A 16,330-nucleotide genomic window follows, 5' to 3' on the forward strand; every position below is an offset into this window, starting at 1 on the left:
CACACTCTCCCTCACCCCCCTCCCACCTGCACACTCTCCCTCACCCCCCCCACCTGCACACTCTCCCGCCCCCCCTCCCACCTGCACACTCTCCCTCACCCCCTCCCACCTGCACACTCTCCCGCCCCCCCTCCCACCTGCACACTCTCCCTCACCCCCCTCCCACCTGCACATTCTCCCGCCCCCCCCCCCTCCCACCTGCACTCTCCCGCCCCCCCTCCCACCTGCACACTCTCCCTCACCCCCCTCCCACCTGCACACTCTCCCGCCCCCCCATTCCCACCTGCACACTCTCCCTCACCCCCCTCCCACCTGCACACTCTCCCGCCCCCCCTCCCACCTGCACACTCTCCCGCCACCCCCCTCCCACCTGCACACTCTCCCGCCCCCCCCTCCCACCTGCACACTCTCCCTCACCCCCTCCCACCTGCACACTCTCCCTCACCCCCCTCCCACCTGCACACTCTCCCGCCCCCCCTCCCACCTGCACATTCTCCCGCCCCCCCCTCCCACCTGCACACTCTCCCTCACCCCCCTCCCGCCTGCACACTCTCCCGCCCCCCCCTCCCACCTGCACACTCTCCCGCCCCCCCCTCCCACCTGCACACTCTCCCTCACCCCCCTCCCACCTGCACACTCTCCCGCCCCCCCCTCCCACCTGCACATTCTCCCGGCCCCCCTCCCACCTGCACACTCTCCCTCACCCCCCTCCCACCTGCACACTCTCCCGCCCCCCCCCCTCCCACCTGCACACTCTCCCACACACCCCCACCCACCTGCACACTCTCCCTCACCCCCCTCCCACCTGCACACTCTCCCGCCCCCCCCTCCCACCTGCACACTCTCCCGCCCCCCCCCTCCCACCTGCACACTCTCCCACACACCCCCACCCACCTGCACACTCTCCCGCCCCCCCTCCCACCTGCACACTCTCCCGCCCCCCCCTCCCACCTGCACATTCTCCCACACACCCCCACCCACCTGCACACTCTCCCGCCCCCCTCCCACCTGCACACTCTCCCGCCCCCCTCCCACCTGCACACTCTCCCACACCCCCCTCCCACCTGCACACTCTCCCTCACCCCCCCCACCTGCACATTCTCCCTTTGGCCGCAGCCTTCTCTACCTTCTCTAGGCCAGTCCCATATCCTGCCTCCGCACTCCCGCTCGCTCCCCCAGCGTCGCACACCATCCCCGCCCACCCACTCTTTAGCCATTTCCTTTTGGATTTCCGCAGCAGCAACCCTGCTGCTCCCCCCCCCCCCCCCCCGCTAGATCTCTTTCTAGCATGATTGCTCCCCCCATATTACTTCCGTAAGTCAGCTGACTTCAACTGACCCCGGCTACTCCTGCTCACTCCTCGACTCCCCCATGTGGGGAACTCCCATCCGCCTTGCGCCTGTCTTCCCGCCTTATTCTTTCTGGCGCGGGAACATCCCTTTACCTGACCCGCCTCTTATGGTGCAGCTCCCTTTCCCCTCCCCCTCCCCTTCCCCATTCTCCAACTATGTCCCGTCTTTCCCCCCTCGCCGGCGCCCACATTTCCCCAATGTCTCCCCCCTTCCCAATTTACTTCTCAATTAACTTCAACCATAACATTAACAATAACATTTCCTGCAGCATCAGTCCCTCAGTTCCGATCCAATTTCTCTTCTTTGATAAAGGTCCATGCTTCCTCCGCCGTCTCGAAATAATGGTGTCTCTCCTGATACGTGACCCATAGTCTTGCCGGCTGCAGCATCCCGAACTTCACCTTCCTTTTATGCAACACCTCTTTGGCTCGGTTAAAGCTCGCCCTTCTTCTCGCCACCTCCGCACTCCAATCCTGGTACACCCGTACCACTGCATTCTCCCATCTGTTACTCCGCATCTTTTTAGCCCATCTCAGGACCTCTTCTCTATCCTTCAGGCAGTAAAATCGCACGATTATCGCCCTGGGTGGTTCTCCCACTTTTGGTCTTCTCGCCGGAATCCGATTTGCCCACTCCACCTCCAAGGGGCCCGTAGGGGCCTCAGCACCCATCAGTGAGCTCAGCATCGTACTTACATACGCTCCACAGTCCACTCCTTCCACACCCTCAGGGAGACCCAGTATCCGAAGGTTCTTCCTTCGCGCTCCGTTTTCTAGGGCCTCGATCCTTTCAGTACACTTTTTATGAAGTGCCTCGTGCGTCTGTGTCTTAACCGCCAGGCCCAGGATCTCGTCCTCAATATCTGTCACCTTCTGCTCCACCACACGGAGCTCTGTCTCCTGGGTCTTTAGTGTCTCCTTGAGCCCCTCAATTGCCTGTAGCATCAGGGTCAGCACCTCCCTCTTCAGCAGCTCCACGCACCGTCTCACAATTTCATCCTGCTCAGGCCCCCATGCCGCCTGCGCTTTCTCCGCCGCCATCTTGTACTTCTCTCTTTCTGACCCTTTGGTCGACGATTCCTCGCGCTGCAGCCGCCGCCGCCGGTTTTTTCCTCCTTCGTTGGGGGGGGGGACGGGGGGACTCCCTTCTCACACACCCCACACCGGGTTGCGTCGTCAAAAAATTCCTCGTTGGGGCTCTTAAAAGAGCCCGAAGGTCCGTCGGAGCTGGAGCCGCCGAAACGTGCGGCTAGCTAGGCATCACTGCAACCGGAAGTCCAGCGAACATAATCCTAACCAACTCAATCTCTCCTCGTACGGCAGTTCTGCCATCCCAGAAATCAGTCTGGTAAATCTTTGCTGCACTCCCTCTAGAGCCAGAACATCCTTCTTTGGATAAGGAGACCAAAACTGCTCACAATATCCCAGGTGTGGTCTCATCAAGGCCCTGTTTAATTGCAGCAAGACATCCCTGCTCCTGTGCTCAAAGCCTCTCGCTATGAAGGCTAAGCTACAATTTGCCTTCTTTACCACCTATTGTACCTGCATGCTTACTTTCAGCAACTGGTACACGAGGACACCCAGGACTCGTTACACATTCACCTCTCTCAATCTATAGCCATTCAGATAATAATCTGCCTTCCTATATTTCCTACCAAAGTGGATAACCTCACACTTATCCACATTATATTGTATCTGCCATGCATTTGCCCACTCACTCAACTTGTCCAAATTGCACGGAAGCATCTCTGCATCCTCCTCACAGCTCACCCTCCCACCCAGTTTTGTGTCATCTGCAAATCTGGCGATATTACATTTAGTTCCCTCATCTAAATTGTTAAGACATTGTGAATAGATGGGGTCCTAGCACCCATCCCTGCATTACCCCACGGGGTCCCTGCCTGCCATGTAGTTCCAGGGGTTCGAAACAAGTAGCAATTCCTCCAATGTGGCTACCCTCCTCAGGTGGGAGTGGAAGTGGAGTTGAAATAAGCATGGTCATGGTGGTGCCAAAGTGACAGTTCAGAACGACATCAACCCTGTGCAGGGGGCAGATTACTGCATGGCCTACTGGGTAACCCTGTCAACATGGATTGTAACATCATTTGGTTTGTTTTAATGCAGTGAGTATGTAAATATCCTATGGACCTGTATCTTAATGTAATTTACCAAATGTTTTAAGCGGATTGTGATAGGATGGGGGTTGGGTATTGTGCAGGGGTCAAGAATGTTACTTGATGGTAGGGTCCTAAGAATTCTTAATTCTACTCTGACCCCCTGTGCCCAACTTGGCAACACAGTATTTGAATCAAACAGGCTCATTGTATGCCCCTATGATGAACCTGTCACCCGGAGGATTAAACCAGATGCAGGTGCTGTGATTCTTGCTTGAGATTATCTACTCAAAGGCTTCATGGGTATAGTAGTTCCTGCTGAACAATAAGCAGGAGGCCTACGGGTCATGCTGCTGTTTGTGTGGTTTTAACTGGTTGAACTCCTTAAGCGTCTGGAGGGCCATGCTGGAGGCAGGAGCAGTGCTACGGGAATGAATTTTGTGATCTGCATCCTTCAATTGGTGGCTTTTCTGCATAAGATGTGTCAAACTCAGATCTACAGGCAATGATCAACACCAAGACGTTAATCGATACGAACATCAGTTAGGCACCAGCTGTGAAATGAGCACACAATGTGTCCAAATGACCCATTTCAAACATTCGGCTTTGATCACAAATTGGAAACAGGGCTAGATTATGAGCTTCACTTAGGGATGAACCAACGGATCGACATTTTTAAATTACATAGCACACCTGCAGATAATAGAATTATTCACTGTATACATTCACAGAGACCGGCCACTGTGGCGATGTATCAGAATGGCTCTGTGCAATGGAATCATTCTCCTGCTCGTTCACTGTCCTCAGGAACAAAACAAAATCTCCTGGAGAATAGGGATTATTAAACCTTCAATCTGCAGAAGAAAGTATGAACAGCCTTTTGAGATAGCCAAAATCAAAGAGCTCGGGCAAAATTCTCCGTAATCGGCGTGATGTCCGCCGACCGGCGCCAAAAACGGTGCAAATCAGTCCGGCATCGCGACGCCCCAAAGGTGTGGAATCCTCTGCATCTTGAGCGGCCGAGCCCTAACCTTGAGGGGCTAGGCCCGCGCCGGACTGTTTTCCGCCCCGCCAGTTGGCGGGAAAGGCCTTTGGTGTCCCGCCAGCTGGCGCGGAAATTACATTGCGTGCGGCGCATGCGCGGGAGCGTCAGCGGCCGCTCACGGCATCCCCGCGCATGCGCAGTGGAGGGGGTCTCTTCCGCCTCCGCCATGGTGGAGACCATGGCGAAGGCGGAAGGAAAAGAGTGCCTCCACGGCACAGGCCCGCCCGCGGATCGGTGGGCCCCGATCACGGGCCAGGCCACCGTGGGGGCACCCACCGGGGCCAGGTCGCCCCACGCCCCCCCCAGGACCCCGGAGCCCGCCCCGCGCCGCCTTGTCCCGCCGGTAAGAGAGGTGGTTTAATCCACGCCGGCGGGACAGGCATTCCAGCAGCGGGACTTCGGCCCATCCGGGCCGGAGAATCGCCGGGGGGGGGGCCGCCAACCGGCGCGATTCCCGCCCCCGCCGAATCTCTGGTGCCGTAGAATCCGGCAACCGGCGGGGGGTGGTTTCACGCCAGCCCCCGGCGATTCTCCGACCCGGCGGGGGGTCGGAGAATCCCGCCCCAGATTATCATAGAATTTACAGTGCAGAAGGAGGCCATTCGGCCCATCGAGTCTGCACCGGCTCTTGGAAAGAGCACCCTACCCAAGGTCAACACCTCCACCCTATCCCCATAACCCAGTAACCCCACCCAACACTAAGGGCAATTTTGGACACTAAGGGCAATTTATCATGGCCAATCCACCAAACCTGCACATCTTTGGACTGTGGGAGGAAACCGGAGCACCTGGAGGAAACCCACGCACACGCGGGGAGGATGTGCAGTCTCCGCACAGACAGTGACCCAAGCCGGAATCGAACCTGGGACTGTGGAGCTGTGAAGCAATTGTGCTAACCACAATGCTACCGTGCTGCCCTTATTGCTCACCTATTGACTATGAGAGGAACACGGGAGGTGAGTTGGAGACAGGGCTGTCATGCTAATGCTTTAACTCATGTTGCCTTTCATGGTAACTAGAGGCAGAACTTTATTTAATCCATCTAAAGTCCTTGGGCGGGATTCTCGGAGCCTCCACGACGGAATCGGGATCAACGTGGGGGCGGAGAATGGGTGTCGACGCTGAAATCCGGCACGACTCCGCTCACGCGATTCTCCAGTCCCCGGAGAATCACCACAAATTGCGCACGGGCGGTATACACGGCGTGGGTAGGGGGCCATTGACCCCCGCGGCGATTCTCCAATGACAACTGGCCGAGTTTCCGACGGCATGGGTCTCTCATGATCCCACCAGTCGGGAAATTGGCGTGGCGGCTGCGGACTCAGTCCGCGGTCGCCCTGGTGGGGGGCGGGGGAATCCTTCACTGGGGGGGGGGGGGCCTCACAGACAGCCAGGCTATCGATTGTGGGCCACCGATCCGCGGGCGCACGCGATCTCGGGGGGGGGGGGGCCTAACCTTTTGGTGCCGGACCGGATTGTGGGTCCGCCATGTCATGTGGGGTGGCCGACGTAGGCACGGACCCCCGACCGGAAGTGCAGGGCCCCGTATCGGGGGCGGGATTCTCCAATAATGGGACTGTGTCCCCACTCCAGCGTGAAAACGTGCGCGAATCACTCTGGACTTCCCTGAAACGTCCTGCGCGGGGGTTCGGAGAATCCCGCCCCGGCAGCCGGAGCTGCAAGGACTACGTTGGGGTCCTGCTAGCCCCCTTCAGGTAGGAGAATCATTCGCCCGCGTTTTCAAGCTGGAGTGGGGACATAGCCCCATTATTGGAGAATCCCACCCAAGGTGTCTAGGAAGGATAGAAAAGGGTGGCAGTATTGATTATAATAATAATATGTATTGTCACAGTTAGGCTTACATTAACACTGCAATGAAGCCACTGTGAAAAACCCCGAGTCGCCACATTCCGGCGCCTGTTCGGTTACACATAGGGAGAATTCAGAATGTCCAATTCACCTAACAACACGTCTTTTGGGACTTGTGGGAGGAAACCGGGGCACCCAAAAGGAACCCACACAGACACAGGGAGAACGTGCAGACTCCACACAGACAGTGACCCAAGCCGGGAATTGAACCTAGGACCCAGGAGCTGTGAAGCAACAGTGCTACCCACTGTGCTACCGTGATTAAGGAGAACATTGCAGTAATGGAGAGGGAGGATGTACCAGAGGGGGTTAGGACAGAATCTATTTGGGTAGAATTAAAGAACAAAAAAGGTGCAATTACATTGCTCAGTCTATAGCCCACCAACCAGTGAGAAAGATATACAGGAACAAATTTACATTGAAATTACAAAGGGGTGTAAAGATTATAGAGTAGTTATAATGGGGGGGGCTTTGATTCTCTGAGTATAAACTAGGACAGTAGTGCTAATGGCAGAGAGAGACAAGAGTGAGTGTTCAGAAGAATTTCCTATGACAATATATTTCCGCTCTAATGAGAAAACAGACATTGTTTTACCTGGTTCTTGGCAATGAGGTGGGCCAAATGGATCAATTGGAATCAAAGGTTGGCAGCTGAACTTTAGAAGGGATAGTCATGCACAGACAAGGTAAATTCTCACAATGTGGAAAGGCAGGGAAAAAAAATCCAGCCTTCAGTGTAGAGATTAAGATGAAGAAGAAAAGGTTTGCTTAAGACAAATGTCAAGATGGACAATACAACGGAAAGCTGAATATAGGAGGTTTGGAGTGGAAGTCAAAAAGAGAAGCAAAGAGAGAGCATGAAGAGAGACTGGCAGCTAATATAAAAGCAAATTCAAAAGTCTTCTAAAGGCATGTAAATCATGAAATGGTGGTAAAAGGAGGAATGGGGTCATTTAGAGGTCCAAAAAATGACTTAAACATGGAGGCAGGGAGCATGGCAGTGAAGGGGATCAAACGATATGGGGGGGAAGGTGGGATCAGGCTATTGGGTTGGAGGTTGAGCCATGATCATAATGAATGGGGGGGAAGGTGGGATCAGGCTATTGGGATGGAGGTTGAGCCATGATCATAATGAATGGTGGAGATAGCTCGAATGGCCTCCTCCTGCTCCTATTTTCTCTGTTTCTATACTTTGCATCTGTCTTTACCAAGCAACAAGATGCTGTGCAGGCCATGGTAAAAGAGGAGGTAATTCAGACACTTGAAAGTTTTAAAATTAATAAGGAAGGGTTATTTTATAGGTTGTCTATACTTAAAGTTGATAAGGTGCCGGGATCAGATGGAATGCATCCAAGGACATTGAGGGAAATGGGAGTGGAAATTGCAGAGGCACTGACTATAATTTTCCAATCTTCCTTTGTCTTGGGTGGTGCCGGAGGACTGGAGAATTACAAATCACTCTGGATAACAGGAGTATCCTGTTTTCCCATTAACAAGTTAGGATCTGGATGGGACAATGGCCAGTTGTGGGAGTATACCTATGGCTCAATGTTAGCAGACATCCAAAAGGCATTTGATAAAGCCCCGCACAAGACTTGTGGGAAGTTATAGTTCATGGAATAAAAGGGACAGTAGCAACATAATTATGAAATTGACTAGTGACGAGACGCGTGAGGTTCATGGATATTTTCTGGAGAAGGTTTTGTAGTGGAGTTCCCCAGGGGTCAGTATTTGGACTCTTGATTTTCCTGATATGTATCAATGACCATTGTCCATTGGTTTTCTCATTGGGGTAGTTCGGTCATTTTGTTTGTCGATCACAGGGTTCATGACACCATTAACACAGCCCGATTCGGGGCTTGCACTCTCACATAGAAAATATGAGTGGGAGGAGGCCATTCAGCCCTTCAAGCCATCTCTGTCATTCAGCATGATCATGACTGATCATCCAATTCATTAACCTGCTTCCCCTTTCCCCCCATATCCTTTGTTCCCTTTAGACCCAAGAACTATATCAAACTCCTTCTTTTGAAAACAGACTGCTTTAGTCTCAACTGCTTTGTGTGGTAGCAAATTCCACAGGCTCATATATATAATAATCTTTATTGTCACAAGTAGGCTTACATTAATACTGCAATGAAGTTACTGTGAAAATCCCCTAGTCGCCACATTCCGGCGCCTGTTTGGGTACAGAGAGGGAGAATTCAGAATGTCCAAATTACTTAACCGCACGTCTTTCGGGACTTTTGGAAGGAAACCGGAGTACCCGGAGGAAACCCACGCAGACACGTGGAGAATGTGCAGACTCCGCACAGTTACCCAAGCCGGGAATCAAACCCGGGTCCCTGGCGCTGTGAAGCGACAGTGCTGACCACTGTGCTACCGGGCCTGTTAATTGAAGTTAATAGAAGGAAAGTCAAGTGAGTGAGAGGGAGGGGTGTGTGATGTTCTTCTCTGCACGGTGCCAGCCGGTGCAGGTATTGAAGATGATATCTCTCCCAGCATCATTGACTAACCCCCATTAGAACCATTTCCCAGAACAGTGGTTCGCTGCATTTTCCTTCATCTCTTTGAGAATATTGATGGGGGTTAATGGCAAAATAAACACTCTTCACAACATAAACATAAAAAAACACTTTATTCTGAGAATCCTGTTTGGCAAATTTCACTACCTGTTATACTCAGCGATAGAAATGGACAGAAAGGTCTGTCTTTGTAGCCCCTCAATCAAAGCTTGAAATAATTTTCAGTTTGGGAAGGGGTTTAACTTCCCTCACCCCCCCACCCCCTGAACCCTTGGAAAAAAGTAGTGGATGTTATTCTAAGAATATTTGGACCATTGAATAGATGAAATTAGTCTTTGACCAATGGTGTGAATCAGGCGATGTCAGTAAATCAACAGCCTGCTTCACACCCTTCCCGAAACATTGGTTTCGAAGGAGTGTGACGCGGTTACTGGTTTGCTGTGAACCTCTTTCGTATTACCAGCATTGACCAGTTTCACTCGCCCTGCCCCACCTCTGCGCTTCCCATTCCCCCCACCCCCACCTCATATCGTTTGATTGTCATTAAAACTCTTTATAGCTTTGTGCACAGATACAATAAAATGCCCTACAGAATCCCTGGTACTGCCAGAAGGTGCAAGGTGGAAGAAATGTTGGCCTCCAGTGTTGCAATCCCTTCATCTGAAAGAACATCAGAGGACAAAAAGATCCATCTTCAGTGATCGGAAGAGCTTAGGCTGATGCTAACATTCAGGGACGTTTATTTCATTGTTTTGGATCTGCTCCCCTCCATGTGAGGAAAGCCCTTGTGATAGTATAACTCCTTTCTCTATCACTTATATAACTCATTATCTGACTGACTGGTGTTTTTGCACCTCTGTGTTAGCCAGCTACAACTCCCTACCACCAGCATGTCTTACCTTGGTCCTCTCAAACCCTGCTACAAATTGCCCTCCCCGGAGCGACGCCAACAGCGTGGGTTCAATTCCTAGACCGGCTGAGGTTATCCGTGAAGGCCCCGCCTTCTCAACCTTGTCCGTCGCCTGAGGTGTGGTGACCCACAGATTAAATCACCACCAGTCAGCTCTCAAAGAGGAGAGCAGTCTATGGTCCTCTGGGATTGTGGCAACTTTCATTCTTTCCTTTAATAGTAACAGTGATCACCATGGTTTCCAAGCATAAGAGTCTAACCCCTTTCCTGGTGCCCCACACAAGGCCACCCATGGAAACATCTCATCAGCACCTCAACCCCTCCACCAACTCCACCCTGTGCCCCCCGCCACCGAGAAGAGGGTCTAAGGTAGCTCGGTGAAAGAAGCTACAAAGCCCTGGGTTGGTGCTGATCCCATGCAGCCTTGACACAGCCAATATATCAGGGACAAAGTCCACAATGTAAAATAATGGAACCTGAAATCTAAATGTACCCAAAAAGTCTTTAACTTCAGTTTTAAAAACAGTAATACTCCAGAGTAACTGAGTGCCCCAATATTACTACATGAAGTGCCATGCTATCATCGGCTAGTTTACCAGAAGTTTTAACCAGTTTAACATAAATGGAATATTGATAGCCAGCTTCGGTGTTTCTCTAACCACATAATAGATCAGGAATATAGGCCTCACATTACAATCGGTGCTCCTGGCATGGAGCAACCTGCCTGGGAGCACTTAACTTGGAGCTTGAACACATCACCTTCCTCCTGTTCATAATTCCTCATCATAGAACCGTAGAATTCCTACAATGCAGGAGGCCATTTGGCCAATTGGGTCTGCACCGACCCTCTGAAAGAGCATCCTACCTAGGCCCGCTCCCCTGCCCTATCCCTATAACCCCATCTAACTTGCATTTCTTTGGACGCTAAGGGGCAATTTAGCGTGGCCAATCCACCTAAACTGCACATCTTTGGACTGTGGGTGGAAACCGAAGCACCCGGAGGAAACCCACGCAGACACGTGCAAACTCCACACAGTCAGTCACCCAAGGCTGGAATTGAACCCGGGTCCTTGGAGCTGTGAGGCAGCAGTGCTAATAACTGCACCACCCTGGCGACCCTTTAAATTTATATTTAACTCCTTAACAATTTGTGTACTGAAAGTTGGGGGATCTGAGTGGACATTCCTGGAACTTGTAACTGGGAACATTGGTTCATGAAATTACCTTAAAAAAAAGGTTTTCTCACCCTGACCATTATTTTCACAGAAGGTGGAATTATGGGATTTTTCCTTCGATGAATACGAGTGATCTGTTGAGCAGGGAGTGACCCTGACATGCAGAGTTACAACCTAATGAATGCAACAACACTTAGCAGAGAGGAGACCTGCTATTGATCCAATCTGACTGATCACAGCGACACACAATCACTTGAGGAGCATTCTTACATTTTTTCCCCCTTGCGATCTGGGATCGAAAACGTATCCATAATTGCCATGCACTCTAAATCATTTGCTGGCTCATTTCCGCCCCCTACATTTTGTAATCGACACGTTTGTCCTGTTCATTCTCCATCCATTCGATCATCTTTGAAAAACATGCTTTTCGAATCCTGATTGACTGATTGTGAATTGGAAGCAGGGGAACAGAATTAGGCCATTCAGTTCCTCGAGCCTGTTGCTGCATTCAGTTAGGTCACGGTTGATCTATCTTTTAACTCTGGCCATTCACCTTTGCTCTTTAACCCTTTACTGAACAAAAAACCTACCGAGCTCAATTTTCACATTATCAATTTGCGGCTTTTTGGGGTAGGAGCGTTCCAGATAGTTTCTCTTTTTCGACCCTATCGAATCCCTTAATCATCTTAAACATGAGTTACGTGCTTAAAACGTGAGTAGGTACAGTTCACACAGTTCCACCCTCTCAGATTGATCCACTGTCAGCCTCCGGCCAGTTTCCACGCTACTCCTCGGCAACACCTTTCCGAGGTTTGCTGTGAAATGGAATCACCTGGACTTTTTAACGGCTGCTGACAGGAACTCTCTAAAAGAGGGATGACGACAATCCAGATCCCGTTCACTCAGCATAAACAGACGTGCATCCTCCTCCTGTCTGTGGAAGCGTGGGTCTGAGAAAACAGTGGCTAGACTGCGGATAACACTGTGCCAACACTTGAACCATGCTGAAACTGATGGGAGGCTCACCAGGCACAATGAGTGCATGATGATTTTATTCATTGAATTGTGCACTTTTACATATAAACGCTCCTGCGTCAAGGTCAATAACACAGTTGAAGCTATTTATTGGGGGGGGGGGGCCCTAGTGGATACAAATTGCCCCATTTATCAGATAAAATCCACCAGCACTGATCTATGTATACATAATATATATATATATACACATATATATATTTATATGTATATAAAACTGGATGCCTGCGAAATGTATCCTTTTAAGGCATAACCCCATTAAGCAGTGCCAACTGTGTCACTGTGAGACTGAGCTGGGACTCCATGTTGACCTGTATTATGTTCTGAACACCAGTCTGTGCTTGCACATTGCTCGAGGATGAAGAGAGACAGAGGAGCAAGTGCCAGGGTTATTCCTGTTGTTCGTTCATTTCCATGTCTGACACCAGGATGTTTTTTTCCACCGATTCGCTGGGCGTCGAGGATGTCCGGCTGTATCGCGCGCTCTCGAAAGCCCCGTGCCGTGAGCCCGAGGCCGCCCGCCGTCGATACAGGAGCAGGAGCACCACCACCACTGCCAGCAGCACCAACGCGCCCAGCACGTACAAGATGATGTCCAAGGTGTGCCCCTGCGAGCCGGCTGCAAATGCAAACACAGAGGCAAAACATGGGAAAACAATACCTCAACACTGAGTCAGTGTGTGAAAATGGAAATGAGTAACAGAAAAAACTGGAGGAGATTTACTTACAGGTAACAAGAAGTCTGTTTTCTTGAACTGTGTGAGTAAATTTTAAAAAATTAATTTGTTTAATTAACATTGGAAGAATTAACAACCTGAAAAGCCCCAAGTCGCCACATTCCAGCGCCTGTCCCTTTACATCTCTCCTGGCTGACATCAATTTTTAAAATTCATTCTTTCACAAGATGTGGGTGTCACTGGCTAGGTCAGCTTTTTTTGACCATCTCTAATTGCCCTGGAGAAGGTGGTGATGAGCTGCCATCTTAAACCGCTGCAGTCTATGTGGCGTAGGTACATCCACAGTGCTGATGGGGAGGGCGTTCCAGGATCTTGACCCAGCGACAGTGAAGGAATGGCGATATATTTCCCAGTCAAGATGGTGAGTGACATGGATGGGATCTTTCAGGTAATGATGTTTCCATGTGTCTGCTGCCCTTGACCTTCTAGATGTTAGTAGCCATGGGTTTGGAAGATGCTGTTCGTGAGTTGCTACAATGCATCTCGTAGATTGTACACATGGCTGTCACTGTGTGTTAGTGATGGAGGGAGTGAAAGCTTGTAGATGGGGTGCCAATAAAGCGAGTTGTTTGTCCTGGATGGTGTCGAGCTTCTTGAGTGTTGTTGGAGCTGCACTCATCCAGGCAAGTGAAGAGTATTCCATTACACTCCTGACTAAAGTTTTGCAGAGGCTTTTTGATGAGGCTTTGGGGAGTCAGGAGGTGAGTTACTCTCCGCAGAATTCCCAGCATCTGACTCGCTATTCACTGTTCACTGTCGCACAAGTCAAAAGGGTGTTGACTTAGTTGGGACCATGACAATGGCAGAATAAACAAGCTGTGAGCTCTCGGGTGGAAGAATTCTGCTTCTCACTGCTAATCCATTAACCTCTGCTAGGAAGTTCACTGATGTGAATATTGGATGAGGACAGGGAAAAACTCAATTGGGATAGCCCCTATAGTAAGGGTTGAATGTTCATCGTCTGTGCCCTCCTGCACGAGGGGTCACTACCTTTGGACAGAAGCGGAGAATCCCTTCCCCACTCCATGATGTCCATATTGTAATATCAACCCCTTGCACTTCCCTGCGCCCCTGCCCACTCAGTGCTGGAGTAACGTCAGTTTCTGATGGTCTTAGATATTCCCTTCCCATTTATTTCTTACCTCTTGGCATTTTGCAAATGATGCCTAATGTGAAGCTGGTACAGGAACCAATTCCCCAGATGCCAGTGTTGCTTTTGATCCAATAGCAAGTGTTTGGGCTCATTAAACTCATGTTCTCAGTTTCACGAGCCCAGTTTGAATAGTTCAAGACTGTCTTGTCAGGCCAGACAAGCGAACCACCTGAAACAAGAGGATAAAGAGCTGATCACACATCACAGTAACCACACTAATTAGACCATATGATAATCTCACTGAATACACCATGTAGTAACCGCACTAACTAGACCATATGATAATCCAAATGATTACATCTCATGGAAACTGCTTTCATAATACTGCATAGTAACTGCACTAATTTCACCACAGGGTAACCGCATTAACTAGACCATGTGATAATCCCACTGACTACAGCACATGGTAACGACACGAATTAGGCCATATGATAATCACTGGCTACACCATGTGGTAACCACATTAACTAGACCATATAATAATCCCACTGGCTACATCACATGGAAACTGCATTAACTATACTGCATGGTAATCACACTAACTATACTGCAGGGTAACCACATGAACTACACCGCACGGTAACTGCAAGGTGTCAGCATGCACTATACTGATAGCGACTGCACTAAATACACTGCATGGTAATCGCATCAACTACACTGCAGGAAAACCGCAAACTACACCACATGGTAACTGCATTAACCACACCGCACGGTAATCTCACTAACTACTCCACATGATAACTGCACTAAGTATACTGCACGGTAACTGCACTAACTACACTGCATGGTAACCGCATTAACTACACCACAAGGCAATCGCACTGAATGCATTGCATGGTAATCACACTAGCTGCACTGCACGGTAACCGCATTAACTACACCGCAAGGCAATCGCACTGACTGCATTGCATGGTAACCACACTAGCTGCACTGCACGGTAACCGCATTAACTACACCGCAAGGCAATCGCACTGACTGCATTGCATGGAAACTACATTAACTATACTGCACAGTAATCGCACTAACTACTCTGCAGGATAACCGCACTAACTACACTGCACGGAAACTGCATTAATTACACTGCACAGTAACTGCATTAACTACATCGCATAGTAACCACGTTAACTACATCACCTGGTAACCACACTAACTACACGGCATGGCAACCGCACTAACTACACCACAAAATAACTGTACTGTAGCCACCTGGGTTGGACACTTCCCGACTTAAAATGGAGATCTGCAAAGAATGCAGGGAAATTCAGTGAAGCCAGGAAAAACAAGCAGGTGCAAAGTTTCCTGTGTATTAGAACTTGCAGAAACCCAGACAGCACTGAAACGAACAATCATCTGCATATTAATGAGCGATCCCCGGGAACAATTGGAAACATTTAAGGTAAACAAGGCCAGGCCAGACTCCTCGGCGCCAGCAGGAAGGCCAACGGACACTTAGGAACCGCCCAGCGATCAGGGAACAGCTCCAGTATTGGAGAAATTGATCCAAGTGATCAGAACTCAGTCCAATCACTTGGAACCAGGTACAGGGTCCGCCCCGAATGGCGCGAAACCCCTGGGGACTATAAAGTAGAGTCCCCAAGTTCAATTCATCCTTCTTGGCAGGGTCACTCAGCAGCTCGAAACAACCCTTGACAGTGACCTGCCTAGCTGCCGCATCAACCAAGTAAGTCTCCAGTCAACGCTCGCTACGAGATAGGCGCTCCTAGCTACCAGTCTATACCAGCTTTGAATCCTGCAGACTCAGAATCGAACGAAAGGCCATTTGTTCCCTTACCTGGTGGGCCAGTTCCAAAGCTAAGTATAGGCCTTTTAGTGTTAGAGATAGTCTAGTAAGTAGAGTTTTATACATGAGTAGTGATTGACTGTGTATAATAAATGTGTTTTGATTTGAAATGTACTAACTGGTGTATTGAGTTATTGATCAGCACTTGAACTTAAACCTTGTGGTGATATCATAAAGATACCTGGCGACTCTAGAGCAAAGGTTATAGAAACAGAGCAAATTAAGTAAAGACACAACGAGCAACACTTAAGAGCCAACCAAAAGTTAGCAACAGTACTAACTACATCACACGGTAACCGCATTAACTACATCACACGGTAACAGCACAAACTACACTGCATAGCAACCACACTAATTACACCACTTAGTAACCGCAATAACATGTTAACTGCATCACGTGTTAACTGCACTTACAACATTGCAATAGCTCCACAATTTGGTAACTGCATTAACTATGCCATGCAATAGCTACACAAACTACACCACATGGTAACCACATTAACTAAATCACAGGGTAATCACAGAAACTACACGGTACGATAACTGCACTAGCCACACCATGTAGTAACCGCACTAACTACACTGCAGTGTAACCACATTACCTATACTACAGAGTAA

At 50.0% G+C, this 16,330-nt stretch overlaps 1 protein-coding gene across 3 annotated transcripts in view; it reads right to left on the reverse strand.

Annotated features, from left to right (window-relative positions):
- Positions 1–9,000: 9,000 nt before the first annotated feature.
- mrc2 (mannose receptor, C-type 2) overlaps positions 9,001–16,330 on the reverse strand; it is a 603,955-nt gene continuing 596,625 nt past the window's right edge. For all 3 annotated transcript variants that reach the window (XM_072486972.1, XM_072486974.1, XM_072486973.1), the window contains 3 exons: positions 13,901–14,080; positions 12,750–12,776; positions 9,001–12,640 (listed from right to left, as the gene is read on the reverse strand). In XM_072486972.1, coding sequence (XP_072343073.1) covers positions 12,411–12,640; positions 12,750–12,776; positions 13,901–14,080 — 437 coding nt within the window. In that variant the 3' untranslated portion in view covers positions 9,001–12,410. The remainder of the gene's footprint in view (positions 12,641–12,749; positions 12,777–13,900; positions 14,081–16,330) is intronic.

This window comes from Scyliorhinus torazame, chromosome 21 (assembly GCF_047496885.1).
Source record: "Scyliorhinus torazame isolate Kashiwa2021f chromosome 21, sScyTor2.1, whole genome shotgun sequence".
Lineage (NCBI taxonomy): Eukaryota > Metazoa > Chordata > Chondrichthyes > Carcharhiniformes > Scyliorhinidae > Scyliorhinus > Scyliorhinus torazame.